Source organism: Pristiophorus japonicus, chromosome 1 (genome assembly GCF_044704955.1).
Source record: "Pristiophorus japonicus isolate sPriJap1 chromosome 1, sPriJap1.hap1, whole genome shotgun sequence".
In the NCBI taxonomy this organism is placed as follows: Eukaryota; Metazoa; Chordata; class Chondrichthyes; family Pristiophoridae; genus Pristiophorus; species Pristiophorus japonicus.
This window is the reverse complement of record NC_091977.1, coordinates 202,568,435-202,591,089: the sequence shown is the minus strand read 5'-3', so window position 1 is coordinate 202,591,089 and position 22,655 is coordinate 202,568,435. Positions and strand designations below refer to the sequence as shown.

The 22,655-nt window shown below is 50.7% G+C and overlaps 1 protein-coding gene across 4 annotated transcripts in view; it reads left to right on the top strand.

Annotated features, from left to right (window-relative positions):
* The window catches only part of uba6 (ubiquitin like modifier activating enzyme 6), a 180,739-nt gene that overhangs the window by 33,010 nt on the left and 125,074 nt on the right, over positions 1–22,655 (top strand). For all 4 annotated transcript variants that reach the window (XM_070886180.1, XM_070886172.1, XM_070886154.1 and 1 more), the window contains one exon: positions 14,306–14,400. In XM_070886180.1, coding sequence (XP_070742281.1) covers positions 14,306–14,400 — 95 coding nt within the window. The remainder of the gene's footprint in view (positions 1–14,305; positions 14,401–22,655) is intronic.

The following is a 22,655-nucleotide window of genomic DNA, read 5'->3' as shown; positions in this document are numbered from 1 at the left end:
CCCCCTTCTGCCCCCTCCCCCCTTCTGCCCCCTCCCCCCCTTCTGCCCCCTCCCCCCTTCTGCCCCCTCCCCCCTTCTGCCCCCTCCCCCCTTCTGCCCCCTCCCCCCTTCTGCCCCCTCCCCCCTTCTGCCCCCTCCCCCCTTCTGCCCCCTCCCCCCTTCTGCCCCCTCCCCCCTTCTGCCCCCTCCCCCCTTCTGCCCCCTCCCCCCTTCTGCCCCCTCCCCCCTTCTGCCCCCTCCCCCCTTCTGCCCCCTCCCCCCTTCTGCCCCCTCCCCCCTTCTGCCCCCTCCCCCCTTCTGCCCCTCCCCCCTTCTGCCCCCTCCCCCCTTCTGCCCCCTCCCCCCTTCTGCCCCCTCCCCCCTTCTGCCCCCTCCCCCCTTCTGCCCCCTCCCCCCTTCTGCCCCCTCCCCCCTTCTGCCCCCTCCCCCCTTCTGCCCCCTCCCCCCTTCTGCCCCCTCCCCCCTTCTGCCCCCTCCCCCCTTCTGCCCCCTCCCCCCTTCTGCCCCCTCCCCCCTTCTGCCCCCTCCCCCTTCTGCCCCCTCCCCCTTCTGCCCCCTCCCCCTTCTGCCCCCTTCCCCCCTTCTGCCCCCTTCCCCCTTCTGCCCCCTTCCCCCTTCTGCCCCCTTCCCCCTTCTGCCCCCTTCCCCCTTCTGCCCCTTCCCCCTTCTGCCCCCTTCCCCCTTCTGCCCCCTTCCCCCTTCTGCCCCCTTCCCCCTTCTGCCCCCTTCCCCCTTCTGCCCCCTTCCCCCTTCTGCCCCCTTCCCCCTTCTGCCCCCTTCCCCCTTCTGCCCCCTTCCCCCTTCTGCCCCCTTCCCCCTTCTGCCCCCTTCTGCCCCCTTCCCCCTTCTGCCCCCTTCCCCCTTCTGCCCCCTTCCCCCTTCTGCCCCCTTCCCCCTTCTGCCCCCTTCCCCCTTCTGCCCCTTCCCCCTTCTGCCCCTTCCCCCTTCTGCCCCCTTCCCCCTTCTGCCCCCTTCCCCCTTCTGCCCCCTTCCCCCTTCTGCCCCCTTCCCCCTTCTGCCCCCTTCCCCCTTCTGCCCCCTCCCCCCTTCTGCCCCCTCCCCCCTTCTGCCCCCTCCCCCCTTCTGCCCCCTCCCCCCTTCTGCCCCCTCCCCCCTTCTGCCCCCTCCCCCCTTCTGCCCCCTCCCCCCTTCTCCCCCTCCCCCCTCCCCCCTCCCCCATCCCCCCTTCCCCCCCATCCCTCCCCCTTCCCCCCCATCCCCTCCCCCTCCTCCCCCATCCCCTCCCCCTTCTCCCCCATCCCCTCCCCCTTCTCCCCCATCCCCTCCCCCTTCTCCCCCATCCCCTCCCCCTTCTCCCCCATCCCCTCCCCCTTCTCCCCCATCCCCTCCCCCTTCTCCCCCATCCCCTCCCCCTTCTCCCCCATCCCCTCCCCCTTCTCCCCCATCCCCTCCCCCTTCTCCCCCATCCCCTCCCCCTTCTCCCCATCCCCTCCCCCTTCTCCCCATCCCCTCCCCCTTCTCCCCATCCCCTCCCCCTTCCCCCCCATCCCCTCCCCCTTCTCCCCCATCCCCTCCCCCTTCTCCCCCATCCCCTCCCCCTTCTCCCCCATCCCCTCCCCCTTCTCCCCATCCCCTCCCCCTTCTCCCCCATCCCCTCCCCCTTCTCCCCCATCCCCTCCCCCTTCTCCCCCATCCCCTCCCCCTTCTCCCCCATCCCCTCCCCCTTCTCCCCCATCCCCTCCCCCTTCTCCCCCATCCCCTCCCCCTTCTCCCCCATCCCCTCCCCCTTCTCCCCCATCCCCTCCCCCTTCTCCCCCATCCCCTCCCCCTTCTCCCCCATCCCCTCCCCCTTCTCCCCCATCCCCTCCCCCTTCTCCCCCATCCCCTCCCCCTTCTCCCCCATCCCCTCCCCCTTCTCCCCCATCCCCTCCCCCTTCTCCCCCATCCCCTCCCCCTTCTCCCCCATCCCCTCCCCCTTCTCCCCCATCCCCTCCCCCTTCTCCCCCATCCCCTCCCCCTTCTCCCCCATCCCCTCCCCCTTCTCCCCCATCCCCTCCCCCTTCTCCCCCATCCCCTCCCCCTTCTCCCCATCCCCTCCCCCTTCTCCCCCATCCCCTCCCCCTTCTCCCCCATCCCCTCCCCCTTCTCCCCCATCTTCTCCCCCATCCCCTCCCCCTTCTCCCCCTTCCCCTCCCCCTTCTCCCCCTTCCCCTCCCCCTTCCCCTCCCTGGGGTGGGGGCGGGTGGGGGGGTGGCGGTGGGGATGTGGTTGGGGAAGGAGGGGGGTGTGGATCCCAGCACGCTGTTGGAGGGCTCCCGGTGCTGCAGTCGGTAAGTAGAAAATGTTTTATTTTTTGATTTTTAAAAAATTATTTCTTATTAATTTTTTTGATTGATTTATTGGTTGATTAATTGATGTATTTATCATTTATTATTGATGATGCCTCTATTTGTAAAACTGAAGTGTTTAATGTTTGTAAACTTCCCTTTAAACCCCCCCCACCCCCTCATTCCCTACGCCATTTGTAACCTATGCCTGATTTTCTAAAGTGTAGACAAGGTTTTTTCGAGCGTACAAAAATCTTCACTTACTCCATTCTAAGTTAGTTTGGAGTAAGTTTTCACTGACGAAACTTTGAAAACAGGCATAAGTGGCCGGACACGCCCCCTTTTGAAAAAAAAATTCTGTTCCAAAGTGAAACAGTTCTATCTGACTAGAACTGGAGCGAACTAAATGACGAGAATTCCGATTTCTAAGATACTCCGTTCTACACCAGTTGCTCCTAAAAATCAGGAGCAAATCATGTCGAAACTTGGGGCCTATACTCCCATCTGCCAAATGTTTGCCCACTCACTTAGCCTGTCTCTATCCCTTTGCAGATTTTTTGTGTCCTCCTCACAACTAGCTTTCCACCCCATCTTTGTAACATCAGCAAACTTGGCTACATTACACTCGGTCCCTTCATCCAAGTCATTAATATAGATTGTAAATAGTTGAGGCCCCAGCACCGATCCCTGTGGCACCCCACTAGTTACCATTTGTCAACCGGAAAATGACCCATTTATCCCGACTCTCTGTTCTCTGTTAGTTAGCCAATCCTCTATCCCTGCTAATATATTACCCCCAACCCCACGAGTAACCTTTTATGTGGCACCTTATTGAATACCTTCTCGATATCCAAATACACCACATCCACTGATTCCCCTTTATCCACCCTGCTCATTGCATCCTCAAACAACTCCAGCAAATTTGTCAAACATGATTTCTCCCTCATAAAACCATGCTGACTCTGCTTGATTGAATCATGCTTTTCCAAATATCCTGCTACCACTTCCTTAATAATAGACTCCAGCATTTTCCCAATGACAGATGTTAGGCTAACTGGTTTATTGTTTCCTGCTTTCTGTCTTCCTCCTTTTTAAATTGGGGCGTTACATTTGTGGTTTTCCAATCTGCTGGGACCGCTCCAGAATCCAGGGAATTTTGGTAGATTACAACCAATGCATCCACTAGCTCTGCAGCCACTTCTTTTAAGATCTTAGGATGTAAACCATCAGGTCAAGGGGACTTGTCGACCTTTAGTCCCATTATTTTATCGAGTACTTTTTCTTTAGTGATAGTGATTGTTTTAAATTCCCCCCTCCCAATACCCCCTTGATTATTCATTATTGGGATGTTTTTAATGTCTTCTACCATGGAGACAGATACAAAATATTTGTTCAAAGTCTCTGCCATTTCCCCCTTTCCCATTATTAATTCCTCAATCTCACCTCCGAGGGACCAACGTTTACTTTAGCTACTCGCTTTCTATTTTATATACCTGTCGAAACTCTTACTATCTGTTTTTATATTTTTTGCTAGTTTACTCTCGTCTTCCCCCTCATTATTTTTTTAGTTCTTTGCTGGTTTTTAAACATTTCCCAATCCTTTGGCCTCACACTAGTCTTGGCAACATTGTATGCCATTATTTTCAATTTGATACCATCCTTTACTTCCTTATTTAGCTACGGATGGTTCTTACTTCTCTTAATGTCTTTCCTTCTCACTGGAATATATTTTTGTTGCGAGTTATGAAATATCTCCTTAAATATCCGTCACTGTTTATCAACTGTCTTACACTTTAATCTATTTTCCCAGTCCACTTTAGCCAATTCTGCCTTCATACTTTTGTAATCTCCTTTATTTAAGCTCAGAACACTGGTTTGCGATCCAACTTTTTCACCCTCCAACTGAATTTGAAATTCAACCATGCTATGATCATTTATTAATCCTGTCTCATTGCACAGTACCAGAGCTAAGATAGCCTGCCCCCTGTTTGGTTCCACAACGTACTGTTCAAGGAAACCATCCCGGATACACTCTATGAACTCTTCCTCAAGGCTACCTTGGTCCAATCAATATGAAGATTAAAATCGCCCATGATTATTGCCGTTCCTTTTTTTACAAACCTCCATTATTTCTTGATTTTTACTCCGTCCAACGATATAGCTACTGTTCAGGGGTCTATAGACTACGCCCACAAGTGACTTCTTCCCCTTATTATTCTTATTTCCACTCAAACTGATTCTACATCTTGATCTTCTGAGCCAATATTGTTGTGTTCCTGACACAGATGAGACTGCACACAGGGAGGTTAATGTAACAGTGACCTCAGTCTTTATTAAAACACTCCAGTGAGGAAAGGCCTTAGGGGGCCGGCTTATATACAGTGCTCCCAAGGGATGCTGGGATCCCTTGGGACTTCAGGGGATGCACTCCCTGGTGGTGGAACATGGGAGTGCATGCTTTACAGATACACAACATCACTTCCCCCCCCCCCCCCCCCACCCCCAAAGTCAAAGTGAAAACTATTTAAAAGGTGAGGCGGTCGGGAGCCTTTCTTTCCCTGGTGGACCGCCTCGGTACAAATATCTGTTCAGGTGTGTTGGCTGTGCCCTCGCTGGGCTGGTGTGTTTGCCCTGCAGGGCTGCTGGGTGAGCCTGGCCTTGCTGGGCAGTTGGACGTGATGGGTTTGATTTCCTGGTTCGGCGTGGTGTCGTTGATCCTTTGCGTGTGTGTTGTGGGCTCGAAAAAGGTGGTGTCTGTTGTTCAGGGCAGTCTGTGAACCGCAGCCTCGTTTGGTCCAGCTGCTTTCTGCAAATTTGTCCATTGTCTAGTTTGACTACAAACACCCTACTCCCTTCTTTAGCTATCACTGTGCCCACGATCCACTTGGGACCATGTCCATAGTTTAGCAGAAACACGGGGTCATTCAAATCAATTTCCCGTAATACACAGGGCACGACCATCGTTTACATTTTGTTGCTGCCGCCTGCTCTCTACCTGATTTTGCAGGTTGGGGTGAACCAGCGAGAGCCTGGTTTTAAGTGTCCTTTTCATGAGTAGCTCAGCCGGGGGCACCCCTGTTAACGAGTGGGGTCTGATGCGGTAACTGAGCAGTACTCGGGACAGGCGGGTTTGGAGTGAACCTTCTGTGACTCGTTTAAGGCTCTGTTTGATTATTTGTACTGCCCGTTATGCCTGCCCATTGGAGACTGGTTTAAACGGGGCCGAGGTGACATGTTTGATCCCATTGCGGGTCATGAATTCTTTAAATTCGGCACTGGTGAAACATGGCCCGTTGTCACTGACCAGTATGTCAGGCAGGCCGTGGGTGGCAAACATGGCCCTCAGGCTTTCAATGGTGGCGGTGGTGGTGCTTCCCGACGTTATTTCACATTCAATCCATTTTGAAAAAGCATCCATCACCACCAGGAACATTTTACTGAGAAACGGGCCCTCATAGCCAACATGGATCCTTGACCATGGTCTGGAGGGCCAGGACCATAAACTTAGTGGTGCCTCTCTGGATGTGTTGCTCAACTGAGCACACACGCTGCATTGCTGTATACAGGACTCGAAGTCAGAGTCGATAGCGGGCTACCACACGTGGGATCTGTCTATCGCTTTCATCATTACTATACCCGGGTGTGTGCTGTGGAGATCCGAGATAAACATCTCCCTGACCTTTTTGGGTCGCACTACGCGGTTCCCCCACAACAGGCAGTCTGCCTGAATGGACAGCTCGTCCTTTCGCCGCTGGAACGGTTTGATTAGCTCTTGCATTTCAATGGGGATGCTGGCCCAGCTCCCATGCAGTACGCAGTTTTTTTACTAGGGACAGCAGAGGATCTTGGCTCGTCCAAGTCCTAATCTGGCGGGCCATGACAGGTGACTTATCATTTTCAAACGCTTCCATGACCATCAACAAGTCTGCGGGCTGCGCCACCATCACAAGTTTTCAGGCTGCGCCATTTCCACCCCCGTGGTGGGCAATGATAGCCGACTGATAGCATCCGCACAGTTCTCGGTGCCTGGCCTGTGGTGGATGGTATAGTTATACGCTGATAGCGCGAGTGCCCACCTTTGTATGCGGGCTGAGGCATTAGTATTTATCCCCTTGTTTTCAGCGAACAGGGATATGAGGGGCTTGTGATCAGTTTCCAGCTCAAATTTGAGGCCAAACGGGTACTGATGCATTTTCTTTACCCCGAACACACACGCTAATGCCTCTTTCTCAATCATGCTGTAGGCCCTCTCGGCCTTTGACAAGCTCCTGGAGGCACAGGCTGCAACTTCCCTGCAACATTAGCTTGTTGTAATACACACCCGACTACGTACGACGACGCATCACATGCTAGCACAAGTCTTTTACATGGGTTATACAATACAAGTAGCTTATTGGAGCATAAAATGTTTCTGGCTTTCTCAAAAGCAATTACTTGGTTTTTACCCCATTCCCACCTTTACGCAATAACACATGTAGGGGCACTAAGAGGATGCTTAACCCCGGTAGGAAGTTACAAAAATAGTTGAGGAGTCCCAGGAACGACCGCAGCTCCGTGACATTCTGTGGCTTGGGCGCGTTCCTGATAGCCTCTGTCTTGGCGTCTGTGGGCTGAATGCCGTCCGCCGCGATCTTTCTCCCCAAAAACTCCACTTCTGTTGCCATGAAGACGCATTTCGACTTCTTCAGCCGCAGCCCTACACGATCCAGTCGTTGGAGGACCTCCTCCAGGTTTTGTAGGTGCTCGACGGTGTCCCGACCCGTGACCAATATGTCGTCCTGAAAAACCACCTTGCGTGGTACCAACTTGAGTAGGCTCTCCATGTTTCTCTGGAAGATCGCTGCAGCCTACCGAATTCCAAACAGGCATCTGTTGTAGATGAACAGTCCCTTGTGCGTGTTGATGCAGGTGAGGCCCTTTGAAGACTCCTCCAACTCCTGCGTCATGTAGGCCGAAGTCAGGTCGAGCTTGGTGAACGTTTTGCCTCCTGCCAGTGTCGCAAATAGGTCGTCTGCCTTAGGTAGCGGGTATTGGTCCTGTAGCGAGAAACGATTTATAGTTACTTTATAATCACTGCAAATCCTGACCGTGCAATCACTTTTGAGTACTGGAATAATTGGGCTGGCCCACTCGCTGAATTCCACTGGGGAGATAATGCCCTCGCGTTGCAGCCTGACCAGCTCGATTTCCACTCTCTCCCTCATCATGTGAGGTACCGCTCGCGCCTTGTGGTGAATGGGTCGTGCCTCTGGGACGAAGTGGATCTGCACCTTCGCCCTGGAAAAGTTTCCAATGCTAGGCTCAAAAAGGGAAGGAAATTTGTTTAGAACCTGGGTACATGAGGCCTGATCGACATGTGATAGCACTCGGATGTCAGCCAGCTCCTTCCAAGTAGTGTGGGGCCATCGCCCGGGACAATCCAGAGTGGCAGTTTGTTCACCCTGCCCTCGTAGGTGACCTTGACCATGGCGCTGTCCAGGACAGTGATAAGCTCTTTGGTGTATGTTCTCAGATTCGTGTGGATGGGGCTCAGGGCTGGTCTGAGTGCCTTGTTGCACCACAGTCTCTCAAACATCTTTTTACTCATGGTGGATTAGCTAGCACCAGTGTCCAGTTCCATGGCTACGGGTAAGCCATTCAATTTTACATTTAGCATTGTAGGTGGACATTTCATCGAAAATGTGTGCACCCCGTGTACTTCAGCATCTGCCTCCTCTCTCAGGCTCGAAATTGCTTTGATCCACCATTGACCGATCTTCCTCTGCCACATGGTGGTTAGCAGGTTTTGCAGAGCTTGCAGCTTATTGGAGATGCCCCATTGTTCCACAGCTCTTGCAAACATACCCTTTGAAGTGGCATGAATAGGCTGAATGGAAGCCTCCACAACGCCAACAAGGTGTGAATTGCCTTGCATTCATCCTTTGTTGCGGACTCTGAGACACCTGGGTCACCTGAGGCCTGCTGGCAGTTGCAGACGCGTGGTTGCTGCCCTGTACATTTCTCCTCGCAAACACAGTTCCAGTTAATTTATGAACATTGCTCACACTTGTGTGCTGAGAGATTTGTTTTGTGTTATCACTGGTGGACATAAACGGCTGTGCTATCGCAATGGCCTTACTGAGGGTCAGCGTCTCTACAGTCAAAAGTTTTCGTAGGATGGTCTCGTGGCCAATGCGCAGTACAAAAAAGTCTCTGAGCATCTGCTCCAGGTAGCCATCAAACTCACATTGCCTTGCAAGTCGCCTTAGCTCGGCGACGTAGCTTGCCACTTGCTGACCTTCAGATCGCTGGCACGTGTAGAATCGATACCTCGCCATCAGCACGCTCTCCCTCGGGTTAAGATGCTCCCGAACCAGTGTACACAGCTCCTCATACGACTTATCTTGGTTTCACCAGAGCCAGAAGATTCTTCATGAGGATGTGAGGAGGACCGCTCTCCTTTTTGCAGCGCTTCCTTCTCCGTCCAGCTCGTTGGCTACAAAGTACTGGTCTAGCGGTTCGACATAGGCTTCCCAGTCCTCACTCTCCGAGAACTTCTCCAGGATGCCCACAATTTGCTGCATCTTTGCGTTGGATTCGTATACTCGTCGCCAGTTGTTGTGTTCCTAACACAGATGAGGCTGCACACAGGGAGGTTAAAGTAACAGTGACCTCAGTCTTTATTAAGACACTCCAGAGTGAGGAACGGGCATTAGGGGCCGGCTTATATACAGTGCTCCCAAGGGATGCTGGGATCCCTCGGGACTTCAGGGGATGAGCTCCCTGGTGGCGGAACATGGGAGTGCATGCTTTACAGAGACACAACAAATATCATTTCTCACTACTGTACTGATCCCATTGTTTGTTAACAGAGCTACCCCACCTCCTTTTCCTTTCTGTCTGTCCTTCTGAATTGTCAAATACCCCTGAATGTTCAGTTCCCAGCCTTAGTCACCTTGCAACCACGTTTCTGTAATGGCTATCAGATCATACCGATTTTTTCATTGTGCCGTCAACTGATCTATCTTGTTACGAATGCTGCATGCATTCTGATAAAGAGCTTTTAATTTTGTTTTTTTACCATTTTCCCTGCTTTGACTGCACTTTCTGATACATTCTGTACCTTCCTGTCACACTCTGATTATTATTTCACCCAGTGCTACCCTGCTCTATTTCCTTCTTGTTCTTCGTCTTTTTTAATTTTCGCTCACCTGAATCCTCCCCCCCCACCCTTCCCCACTAATTAGTTTAAAGCCCTCTCTACAGCCCTAGTTATTCGATTCACCAGGACACTAATCCCAGCATGGTTTAAGTGAAGCCTGTCCCAACGGAACAGCTCCCTCTTACCCCAGTACTGATGCCAGTGCCCCATGAACCGAAACCCATTTCTCCCACACTCGTCTTTGAGCCACGCGTTCATCTCCCTGATCTTATTTACCCTATGCAAATTTGCTCGTGGCTCAGGTAGTAATGTGAAGCTTATTACCTTTGTGGTTCTGCTTTTTAATTTAGCCCCTAGCTGCTGATACTCCCTCAGCAGAACCTCCTCGTTCTACCTATGTCATTGGTACCTCCGTGGGCCACGACAACTCGATCTTGCCCCTCCCAAGCTCCTCTCCAGCCCAGAGGAGATGTCCTTAACCCTGGCACTGGGCAGGTAACGCAGCCTTCGGGATTCATGCTCTTGGCTGCAGAGAACAGTATCTATCCCCCGAATGATACTGTCCCCTACCAGTACAAATTTCTTTTTACTCTTACCCCCCCCCCCCACCCCCCCTGCTGCCACACACACTTGAATGGCCTCCTGTACCATGGTGCTGTGGTCAGTTTGCTCATCCTCCCTGCAGTCTCTGCACTCGTCCACACAGGGACCAAGAATCTCGTACCTGTTAGGCAAGGGCTGAGGCTCTTCCATCACTACCTCCTGGATCCCCATACCTTCCTCCCTGACCACAGACCAAATTTGAATTAATTAACCTAAGGGTTAACACAGTGTCCAGGTAACTCTCCCCCTCCCTGATGTGTCGTAGTGTCTGCAGCTCGGACTGCAGCTCATCAACACAGAGCCGAAGTTCCTCGAGCTGCAGACACTTGCTGCAGATGTGGTTGCTGTGGACCTCAATGGAGTCCACCAGCTCCCACATGCAGAAGCAGTAACGCATCGCCTTCCCTGCTATCTCTTAAGGGTTTGAAATTTTCAACATTTAGTTTTTAATCCCAGCTCTTAATTGCCCAAGAAAAGAGAGAAAAACTTCCCAACCAATCACTTCCCTGCTCTCTTGTGACATCACACTTTCAATCTTTTGACGACTTATCTTCCCAGTTGGTGCTGTTTGGGCTGTTGTTTTATTGCGTAGCCAATGACAAATCCTGATTTGCACTCCTGCCCTAGTATCTGTGGTTATAGTCCCATGTTTCCCCTGGGCGATGTGGAACGTCTGGTTTCAATTTCACTTTGTGGCCTTGGATACCGCTGAGGAAATCCACTCTGGCTGGGACACCTGGGCAATGGCCAGTAACGGCAAAGGGATTTTGCAGGGAAGCTTTTTGAAAGATTTGTTTGGGTCATTTTCACCTTCACTGCCCATTGTGGAACTCGCACGGTTTTCATCCTGTCGATTTCAAAGACTGTTATTGACAGACATATCGCCTGTCTTTTGTTGTCTTCCCTCATCCTATTTCATGAAGATAGTTAATCGCTTTGAAGCAAAAGCTGTTGACATTGCATGTTTTGTGTGAAATTGAGAACAGAAATTAAATTGGTGTATAATGTATAAAAACTTGTATATAACATGAAAAAGTCCTTGACATGACATATGAACAAGAGGAGGCCATTCAGCCCCTCAAGCCTTTTCCGCCATTTAATTAGATCATGGCTGATCTGTATCTTTGCTCCATCTACCCACCTTGGTTCCGTAATCCATAATACCCTTGCCTAACAAAAATCTATTGATCTCAGTTTTGACATTTTCCATTGACCTATGCTCAGTAGCTTTTTTGGGGGGAGGGTTCCAGATTTCTGCTATCCTTTGTGTAAGAAGTGCTTCCTGACATTACCACTAAACAGCCTAGCTATAATTTTAAGGTTACGCCCCCTTGTTCCAGACTCCCCCACCAGAGGAAATGCTTTCTATCAACTCCTTTAATCTTCTTAAACACCTCCATTAGATCACCCCTTGATCAAGGGAATACAAGCCTAATCTATGCAACCTGTCCTCATAATTGAACCCTTTTAGCCCAGCTATCATTCTGGTGAATCTCTGCTGCACCCCCTCCAAGGTCAATACTGTATATCCTTCTGAGATGCAGTGCCCAGAACGGAATGCAGTACCCTGTACTCTAAATGGATCTAATGAGAACATTATATAACTATAACATAACTCCCATCCCTTTGTATTCCAGCCCCCTTGAGATAAAATTATTGTGGAAAACTTACTATAAGCTATAATAGAAGAAGAAAGACTTGCATTTATATAGCACCTTTCACGACCATCGGGCATCCCAAAGCACTTTATAGCCAATTAAGTACTTTTTGAAGTGTAGTCACTGTTGTAATCTAGGAAACTTGGCAGCCAGTATGCGCACAGCAAGCTCCCATAAACATCAAAGTGATAATGACCAGATAATCTGCTTTTGTTATGTTGATTGAGGGATAAATATTGGCCAAAACTTAATTCATGGGATCTTTCACGTCCATCTGAGAGAGCAGACAGGGCCTCGGTTTAACGTCTCATTTGAAAGACAGCACCCCTTAGAGTCCAGCACTCCCTCAGCACTGCACTGGAGTGTCAGCCTAGATTTTTGTGCTCAAGTCTCTGGAGTGGGACTTGAACTCACAACCTTCTGACTCAGAGACAAGAGTGCTACCCACTGAGCCACAGCTGACACACACAATGGTGATATAACTAGTCGTCTCCCGTGTATTTGGTACACAAGCTGTCTTTCCTGAGGGAGGGGTGGCAGGGGGGAAGGAGAAGAGAGATGATCTAGATGTTTAAGGTAAATGTGGAGATATATATATTGGCTAGTTGACATGTCTGCTAGATATAGTGCACGAATGAGGCATGAGATTGGAAAAGTTCTCCTGCCAATGCCCTGTCAATTAACTCCTTTTTAAAAACAAAAAAGGGAGTTGAAGATAAATATATGTTTAATAACGAGACTAAAGGTTATAAAGATAAGAATGGGTATAGATGATCAAATTCTTTATGGTACACAATGGTGCCTGTGCTTGAAGCTCGGGATGAATCATCTGAGGAATGGAGTTGCCTGCAGCTGAATACTGTGGGCTTTAAGATTCTGCAGATTCACTTAATTACCTTTTGTGGGTCAGGGGATTTTATCTAATAGATTTCTGCTATCGTTGATCCCTCAAGGCATGCTTGGCTTGCAAAAAGTCCATGACTGAACAAATTGTATATGATTCGCAGAGGAAACTGATTTGATGAGCTACATAATCTTTCTGGTTCCATTCTCTTCGTCTAACCTGATGCAGTGACTATTGACTCATTTATACATTAAGCAATTCATTGTTGCATCCTCTGTCCCAGAACACAGATGATTCAAAGCATTTTACTTTGACTAGTATAATTAGCACAGTGCCCTGCTGAATTCTGATCTTTATTGTGCTATTAAGACGCAACAGTGTTATTACTTTAGACAATGAAATAATTACATATATACTGTCACGCTGCATTTTCACATAGTGATGTACTACAAGGCATCAGCTGTGGCTCAGTTAGTAGCACTTTCACCTCTGAGTCAGAAGGTTGTGGGATTCAAGTCCCACTTCAGAGACTTGAGCACATAATCCCAGCTGACGCTTCTGTTCACTACTGAGGCGTGCTGCACGGTTGGAGGTGGAGTCTTTCGGATAAGATGTTAAACCAAGGCCCCATCTCACAGTTGGACGTAATATATCCCACCGCATGGTTCAAAGAAGAACAGGCGAGTTCTCCCCGGTGTCCTGGCCAATATTTATCCCTCAACCAACATCACTCAAAAACAAATTAAAACAGAAAATGCTGGAAACATTTAGCAGGTCAGGCAGCATCTGTAGAGAGAGAAACAGTTAACGTTTCAGGTCGATGACTTTCATCTCTAAAAGCAGATTATCTAGTCAGTATCACATTGCTGTTTGCTGTACACAAATTGGCTACAGCGTTTCTTCCATTACAACAGTGACTATACTTCAAAAGTACTGCGCTATATAAATGCAAGTTTTTCAGCTGAATTTTTGGATGGTTTGCGATTGGGTTTTTGCCGTGTTTTTACCATCCGTGGCGAAAAACCGGGCGCTCAGCTGTTTTTCGCCCGGTCGCGATCTTCGGCTTGGTTTTTACGGCGGCACTTGGAAGCACCGCCGGGGGAAGCTGCACCTGGGTGTAATGACTCAGATTGCGACAACGTCCGAATTTCGAGATTCACCTGACCCGTACGTTGCGCCCTGATGAACGCCAGGGAAAACACGACGATCCAGCCCTGCCGGCAGCGGTAAGTTTGATAAACTGAAAAAAAGGTAAGTTAAAGTTTTGATTTTTAAAATATTTTTGCATCTATTTGTTAGGTAAGGGTGTTGGCAATGTTTTTTGACTTTTTTTCCGCTCCCAAGGCTTCTCTCTCAGTGCTCCCGGCAAGAATCCCGTTTTTGCGCCGCAAAAATAGTGCAACACCTCCCTTTGCGCAGAGCAGACACCAAATGCCGAAAGTTAGGCAATTAATCGGTAACACTAATTGGGCGGTAATTTTCCTGCCTCGCCTCCATTTTCGTTCCGAAATGGAGAAAGCTGAAAATCCAGCCGTTTATCTTTACTGGCTTGGGATTGAGATTTCATGTAGCAGTGCCAGCAAATCTCACCAAATCTAAAGGTTGCATGTGTCAATTTTTATGGTACTCCAGGTCTCAGTTTGTGGGGAATCATATTCTTTTTGCCTAGATGCATTCTTGATTAGATGCAAAGTAGGAGCAAATAGTTTAGATAAAGGGACATTAAATCAATTTCCTGCTTACCTGCTATTTTTTTCCCCTTTCACTTCAGTCGGCAGCGTTATGTTCTCGGAGACAATGCAATGCATCAGATGGCTCAGTCCCATGTTTTCCTAAGTGGTATTGGTGGATTAGGTGTTGAGATTGGTAAGTCACGTTTTGATGCATTTTCAAAGTATTTTAAAAATAATGATGGAATGTACGATTTTAAAACCTTGATTGAGTTACAGCAGCATGCCCAGGTGCAATTCTCTCAGTCTGCTTCATCTGAAAACTTCACTTGGTCTTGACTGCCCGTGTATAACGCATGGGCGATCCACGAAAGCACACTCTTCATTTGAAACCTTCCATGTAAACTTTTCTAATGGGAATTCAGGTGCTAAATTGTCAACTGTAGTACCAAGAGGTGGCTGGTGCTGTAACATGATTCCAACTACAGGTACAACTTTTTCATAGCCCCATTTCCTACATTTTCTTGAAGACATATACTCGCCCCCAAATCATCTACAACTGGGCTTTCAAACTGCCAACTGGTTAGCTTTTCACCTTCCATTCGCCATGGCACTTCTGCAGCTGTCCATCTGCTTAATCACTCCACCTCTGCCTTTGATGCCTTTATCCCCAATTAAGCCCTGGTCGCTCTCCTTGGTACAGTCCCTATCTTTGCTTCCTCAAGTCCAGAGGGCACAGACTTGAATGTATCTGGTGCATAACTAGTTTACCCATTCATTACCAGATCTGACTGGACCAAACCAAGCATTACCGGGTCCTGCTCTCCTCTTCCAAAATGGCTGACCATTCCAGGATCATCCTGGAATGCAAAGATAATCCTCTGTTTCTTTTCTCCACTACTGACCGTCTCCTTACACTCCTCTCATCTGCCCCTCCACTTGCACCTCCAACAATAAGCTGTCATTAATGTTGAGATCAGCCGTTCAGCTGACCACCTTTCCCTTGCCCACCAAGCTAAACTTTCCCTAAGGATACTCCTGCCCTAGCCCTGAACCTGTATCTTTCTCATCCCCTCTCCGAGATCCTCATCTCCATAGAAAATAGGTGCAGGAGTGGGCCATTCGGCCCTTCAAGCCTGCACCATCATTCAATATGATCATGGCTGATCATTCACCTCAGTACCCCTTTCCTGCTTTCTCTCCATACCCCTTGATCCCTTTAGCCGTAAGGGCCACATCTAACTCCCTTTTGAATATATCTAACAAACTGGCCCCAACAACTTTCTTTGGTAGAGAATTCCACATGCCCACAACTCTCTGAGTGAAGAAGTTTCTCTTCATCTCGGTTCTAAATGGCTTACCCCTTATCCTTAGACTGGTTCTAGACTTCCCCAACATCAGGAACATTCTTCCTGCATCTAACCTGTCCAATCCCGTCAGAATTTTATATGTTTCTATGAGATCCCCTCTCATTCTTCTAAATTCCAGTGAATATAAGCCTAGTCGATCCAGTCTTTCTTCATATGTCAATCCTGTCATCCCGGGAATCAGTCTGGTGAACCTTCGCTTTACTCGCTCAAAAGCAGGAATGTCCTTCCTCAGATTAGGAGACCAAAACTGTACACAATATTCAAGGTGTAGCCTCACCAAGGCCCTGTACAACTGCAGTAAGACCTCCCTGCTCCTATACTCGAATCCTCTCGCAATGAAGGCCAACATGCCATTTGCCTCCTTCACCGCCTGCTGCACTTGTATGCCAACCTTCAATGACTGATGTACCATGACACCCAGGTCTCATTGCACCTCTCCCTTTATCAATCTGTCACCATTCAAATAATAATCAGCCCTCCTGTTTTTACCACCAAAGTGGATAACTTCACATTTATCCACATTATACTGCATCTGCCATGTAATTGCCCACTCACCTAACCTGTCCAAGTCACCCTGCAGCCTCTTAGCATCCTCCTCACAGCTCACACTGCCACCCAGTTTAGTGTCATCTGCAAACTTGGAGATATTACATTCAATTCCTTCGTCTAAATCATTAATGTATATTGTAAATAGCTTGGGTCCCAGCACTGAACTTTGCGGTACCCCACTAGTCACTGCCTGCCATTCTGAAAAGGATCCGTTTATTTCCACTCTTTGCTTCCTGTCTGCCAACCAGTTCTCTATCCACGTCAATACATTATCCCCAATACCATGTGCCATGAGACCCACCTGCTGCTCATTCAATCTTATTCCCACTAAACGACTGACCATCCATGTAATGTTCACTCTAAATTGTCTTTGTTGTGTGCAGCCTGTCTATTTCACTCTGCTGTCCCTTAAATTTCTGCCCATGCGCAGTATTTCAAATGGAAAAGCTTGTGAGCGGCCTGCACGGTACCTTGCAGATTACTTACTTAGAGGAAACATTGGGCCCAAGTTTCGGGCCGCGCCTCAAACGGCGCAGCCCCGACCTGGACGCCCGTTTTTCGCGCCGCAAAGTGCGCCTAAAAAAAACTTACCTATTCTCCGGCTCCCTGCAGGCCCTCTGGAGCTGGGCGCGGTGCAGCACGAGCTGTGGTTGGCGGAGCCAGGTCCCTGCGCTAAAAACAGTGCCGGGACCTCTGCACAGGCGCGCAACAGTGGGCCCAAAACTGTGTGGGAGGGGCCCGAAGCACGCAGTCCCTAGCCCTGGCCGAATGGCCTCACTGGGGCTGCGTGGATAAGGCTGCCTCCCATGCCCAGTTCCTGCTTCCTCCCGACCGGGACCTGATCCGACTTGAGCCGCCACCCCACGACCCCCGCTCCTGGCCCCCGACCTCCGCTTCTGACTCGCCCGCTCCCGCCCCCGGACCTCCCACCCCCCACCCCGACCAGCATCCGCTCCCGACCTCCCCCGGTAAATCTAAGCCCGAAGTCTTGGGCCCGGCCGGGTCTCTCTCTCTCTCCCTTCTCTCTCTCTTCCCCCCTCCCTTCTCTCACCCGCCTCCCTTCTCTCCCCCCCCCTCCCTTCTCTCCCCCCCCCTCCCTTCTCTCACCCCCCCCTCCCTTCTCTCACCTCCCCCTCCCTTCTCTCACCACCCCTCCCTTCTCTCACCCCCCCCTCCCTTCTCTCACCCCCCCCTCCCTTCTCTCACCCCCCCCTCCCTTCTCTCACCCCCCCCTCCCTTCTCTCACCCCCCCTCCCTTCTCTCACCCCCCCCTCCCTTCTCTCACCCCCCCTCCCTTCTCTCACCCCCCCCCCTTCTCTCACCCCCCCCTCCCTTCTCTCACCCCCCCCTCCCTTCTCTCACCCCCCCCTCCCTTCTCTCACCCCCCCTCCCTTCTCTCACCCCCCCTCCCTTCTCTCACCCCCTCCTCCCTTCTCTCACCCCCCCCTCCCTTCTCTCACCCCCCCCTCCCTTCTCTCACCCCCCCCTCCCTTCCCTCTCTAAATTAGGAAAATAAAGAATAGGGCATAAGCTTAATTGGAAATCACACATTGCTTATGGCCTACAACTCAAATATACTATCAGTTCTTTCTCAGTAGAAGTATTGATAGGACTATACCTTTGACAAGTATATAAGTATTTATGATTAAGATTAACTGACGTACAGATACTGTGAATATTGGGGTACAGATTACTTTGTGTGTCGGGGTGCGGATTGCCGAGAGTGTCGGGGTGCGGATTGCCGAGAGTGTCGGGGTGCGGATTGCCGAGAGTGTCGGGGTGCGGATTGCCGAGAGTGTCGGGGTGCGGATTGCCGAGAGTGTCGGGGTGCGGATTGCCGAGAGTGTCGGGGTGCGGATTGCCGAGAGTGTCGGGGTGCGGATTGCCGAGAGTGTCGGGGTGCGGATTGCCGAGAGTGTCGGGGTGCGGATTGCCGAGAGTGTCGGGGTGCGGGTTGCCGAGAGTGTCGGGGTGCGGATTGCCGAGAGTGTCGGGGTGCGGATTGCCGAGAGTGTCGGGGTGCGGATTGCCGAGAGTGTCGGGGTGCGGATTGCCGAGAGTGTCGGGGTGCGGATTGCCGAGAGTGTCGGGGTGCGGATTGCCGAGAGTGTCGGGGTGCGGATTGCCGAGAGTGTCGGGGTGCGGATTGCCGAGAGTGTCGGGGTGCGGATTGCCGAGAGTGTCGGGGTGCGGATTGCCGAGAGTGTCGGGGTGCGGATTGCCGAGAGTGTCGGGGTGCGGATTGCCGAGAGTGTCGGGGTGCGGGTTGCCGAGAGTGTCGGGGTGCGGGTTGCCGAGAGTGTCGGGGTGCGGGTTGCCGAGAGTGTCGGGGTGCGGGTTGCCGAGAGTGTCGGGGTGCGGGTTGCCGAGAGTGTCGGGGTGCGGGTTGCCGAGAGTGTCGGGGTGCGGGTTGCCGAGAGTGTCGGGGTGCGGGTTGCCGAGAGTGTCGGGGTGCGGGTTGCCGAGAGTGTCGGGGTGCGGGTTGCCGAGAGTGTCGGGGTGCGGGTTGCCGAGAGTGTCGGGGTGCGGGTTGCCGAGAGTGTCGGGGTGCGGGTTGCCGAGAGTGTCGGGGTGCGGGTTGCCGAGAGTGTCGGGGTGCGGGTTGCCGAGAGTGTCGGGGTGCGGGTTGCCGAGAGTGTCGGGGTGCGGGTTGCCGAGAGTGTCGGGGTGCGGGTTGCCGAGAGTGTCGGGGTGCGGGTTGCCGAGAGTGTCGGGGTGCGGGTTGCCGAGAGTGTCGGGGTGCGGGTTGCCGAGAGTGTCGGGGTGCGGGTTGCCGAGAGTGTCGGGGTGCGGGTTGCCGAGAGTGTCGGGGTGCGGGTTGCCGAGAGTGTCGGGGTGCGGGTTGCCGAGAGTGTCGGGGTGCGGGTTGCCGAGAGTGTCGGGGTGCGGGTTGCCGAGAGTGTCGGGGTGCGGGTTGCCGAGAGTGTCGGGGTGCGGGTTGCCGAGAGTGTCGGGGTGCGGGTTGCCGAGAGTGTCGGGGTGCGGGTTGCCGAGAGTGTCGGGGTGCGGGTTGCCGAGAGTGTCGGGGTGCGGGTTGCCGAGAGTGTCGGGGTGCGGGTTGCCGAGAGTGTCGGGGTGCGGGTTGCCGAGAGTGTCGGGGTGCGGGTTGCCGAGAGTGTCGGGGTGCGGGTTGCCGAGAGTGTCGGGGTGCGGGTTGCCGAGAGTGTCGGGGTGCGGGTTGCCGAGAGTGTCGGGGTGCGGGTTGCCGAGAGTGTCGGGGTGCGGGTTGCCGAGAGTGTCGGGGTGCGGGTTGCCGAGAGTGTCGGGGTGCGGGTTGCCGAGAGTGTCGGGGTGCGGGTTGCCGAGAGTGTCGGGGTGCGGGTTGCCGAGAGTGTCGGGGTGCGGGTTGCCGAGAGTGTCGGGGTGCGGGTTGCCGAGAGTGTCGGGGTGCGGGTTGCCGAGAGTGTCGGGGTGCGGGTTGCCGAGAGTGTCGGGGTGCGGGTTGCCGAGAGTGTCGGGGTGCGGGTTGCCGAGAGTGTCGGGGTGCGGGTTGCCGAGAGTATTATAGTACTGTGAATATTGTCATTGTAGTACAGATTATTGTGAATATTGTCAGTATTATAATACTGAATACTGTACTATGATGCTGTGAATTATTTTGAGTACTATAATATAGATTATTGAGTATTATAGTACTGATTGTTTTATTATAGTGCAGATTACTATAAGCATTAAAGTATAGATTACTGAGACTATTGTAGATGGATATGATTGAGATTGTTATCGTGCCTATCATTGTGAGTTTAATTGTACAGAATAGTGAGTACTTTATTACAAATGACTGTGGATAGTGTACAGATTAATGTGACTATGGTCAGTATTGTATAGATTACTGTGTGTATTATAGTAAAATTACTGTATTATAATAAAGAATACTGTTGAGTATTATTGTGAAGCTTACTAAGTATTGTCCTGTGAGTACAGGTGCAGTGTCCCGAATCCGGAACTCCGAAAAATGGAATTGTCCGAAAACCGGACATTTTGCACATAGCTGATGGAGTCGTCCGGAATCTGGAATTATTGTCCAAAAACCGGACAATTTGCACATCCAGATGGAGTTGTCCGGAATCCGGACATTTTTGAGGCGGCCAACAGTGGGGTGGTTCAGTTTGATGGGAGGAATAAGGAGGCGACTTACCAGTAAAAAGCGCAGTGCCAGGGGACCGTGGGCGGCGAGAATCGGCGGGCGGCGAGGAGTGGCAGGAATTGGCAAGCAGCGAGGTCTGAAATCTGGTAAAACTCAAAATACAGCATGGATTCAGTCGAGGATTCTGGATTTCAGACAAGAAAATCAATTGTCTGACATCCGGAATCCTCGATTGGATCCATGCCGGAATTTGGGTTTTGCCGGATTTTGGTCCTCGCCGCTGAAATCCGGAAAAACCCAAAAACCGTCACGGACTCTGGATTTCGGACATTGTACCTGTATAATTATAAAGATTATTGTTAATATTATAGTACAGATTATTGCTATTATAATAAAGATTAGTGTAAATATTATAGTACAGGTTGTTATGATTTTGACGCACCTTGGTTATGTTACCAGCATCTACACTGGTACACTTTCCATCAGATATATAGGGTTGAAATTGGAGTGTGAATTCTGGCTGAATTTATTTCCTCCCGAGCTCAGAGTGCTGAGGTGGAAAGTAGCATCTAGTTTACCGCCCAGCTGAGATCTGCTATTCGAGCACAAACTAGAGTTCAAGCCTGGAACCTACCCAGTCTCTGTGGCTAGGGAGCATGTACATCGAGTTATCAGAAGATCTTAGAATCAAAGGATTTAATCAAATTCTTTGGAAGAGGTAATGAACAAAACATGAGGAAGGCTCATGTTGCAAGCTAGTGAAGGGAGGAAGCAATTTAAACATCTGTTTCTGCTTTCAATTTTTCTCTTTTTAAAAAAAAAGGGAAACATAGAAACATTTGGCCTTTTGAGCCGGCACCACCATTCAATAAGATCATGGCTGATCATTCCCTCAGTACCCCATTCCTGCTTTCTCTCCATACCCCTTGATCCCTTTAGCCGTAAGGGTCAAATCTAACTCACTCTTGAATATATCCAACGAACTGGCATCAACAACTCTCTGCGGTAGAGAATTCCACAGGTTAACAACTCTTGAGTGAAGAAGTTTCTCCTCATCTCGGTCCTGAATGGCTTACCCCTTATCCTTAGACTGTGTCCCCTGGTTCTGGACTTCCCCAACATCGGGAACATTCTTCCTGCATCTAACCTGTCCAGTCCTGTCAGAATTTTATATGTTTCTATGAGATCCCCTCTCATTCTTCTAAACGCCACTGAATACAGGCCAAGTCGATCCAGTCTCTCCGCACATGTCAGTCCTGCCATCCCAGGAATCAGTCTGGTGAACCTTCGCTGCACTCCCTCAATAGCAAGAACGTCCTTCCTCAGATTAGGAGACCAAAACTGAACACAATATTCCAGGTGAGGCCTCAGCAAGACCTCCCTGCTCCAAAACTCAAATCACCTAGCTATGAAGGCAACATACCATTTGCCTTCTTCACCGCCTGCTGCACCTGCATGCCAACTTTCAATGACTGATGTACCATGACACCCAGGTCTCGTTGCACCTCCCCTTTTCCTAATCTGCCGCCATTCAGATAATCTGCCCTCGTGTTTTTGCCACCAAAAGGAATCTATATGGGTAGAGCTGCAGAACACCAAAGGGCAAAAAACGTTATTGGGAGTTGTGTACAGACCTCCAAACAGTAGTAGTGATGTTGGGGAGGGCATCAAACAGGAAATTAGGGGTGTATGCAATAAGGGTGCAGCAGTTATAATGGGTGACTTTAATATGCACATAGATTGGGCTAACCAAACTGGAAGCAATACGGTGGAGGAGGATTTCCTGGAGTGCATAAGGGATGGTTTTCGAGACCAATATGTCAAGGAACCAACTAGGGGGGAGGCCATCTTATACTGGGTGTTGTGTAATGAGAGAGGATTAATTAGCAATCCCGTTGTGCGAGGCCCCTTGGGGAAGAGTGACCATAATATGATGGAATTCTGCATTAGGATGGAGAATGAAACAGTTAATTCAGAGACCAAGGTCCAGAACTTAAAGAAGGGTAACTTTCAAGGTATGAGGCGTGAATTGGCTAGGATTGATTGGCGAATGATACTTAAGGGGTTGACTGTGGATGGGCAATGGCAGACATTTAGAGACCGCATGGATGAACTACAATAATTGTACATTCCTGTCTGTCGTAAAAATAAAAAAGGGAAGGTGGCTCAACCGTGGCTATCAAGGGAAATCAGGGGGATAGTATTAAAGCCAAGGAAGTGGCATACAAATTGGCCAGAAATAGCCGGAGACTGGGAGAAATTTAGAACTCAGCAGAGGAGGACAAAGGGTTTGATTAGGGCAGGGAAAATGGAGTACGAGAAGAAGCTTGCAGGGAACATTAAGACGGATTGGAAAAGTTTCTATAGATATGTAAAGAGAAAAAGGTTAGTAAAAACAAACGTAGGTCCCCTGCAGTCAGAATCAGGGGAAGTCATAACGGGGAA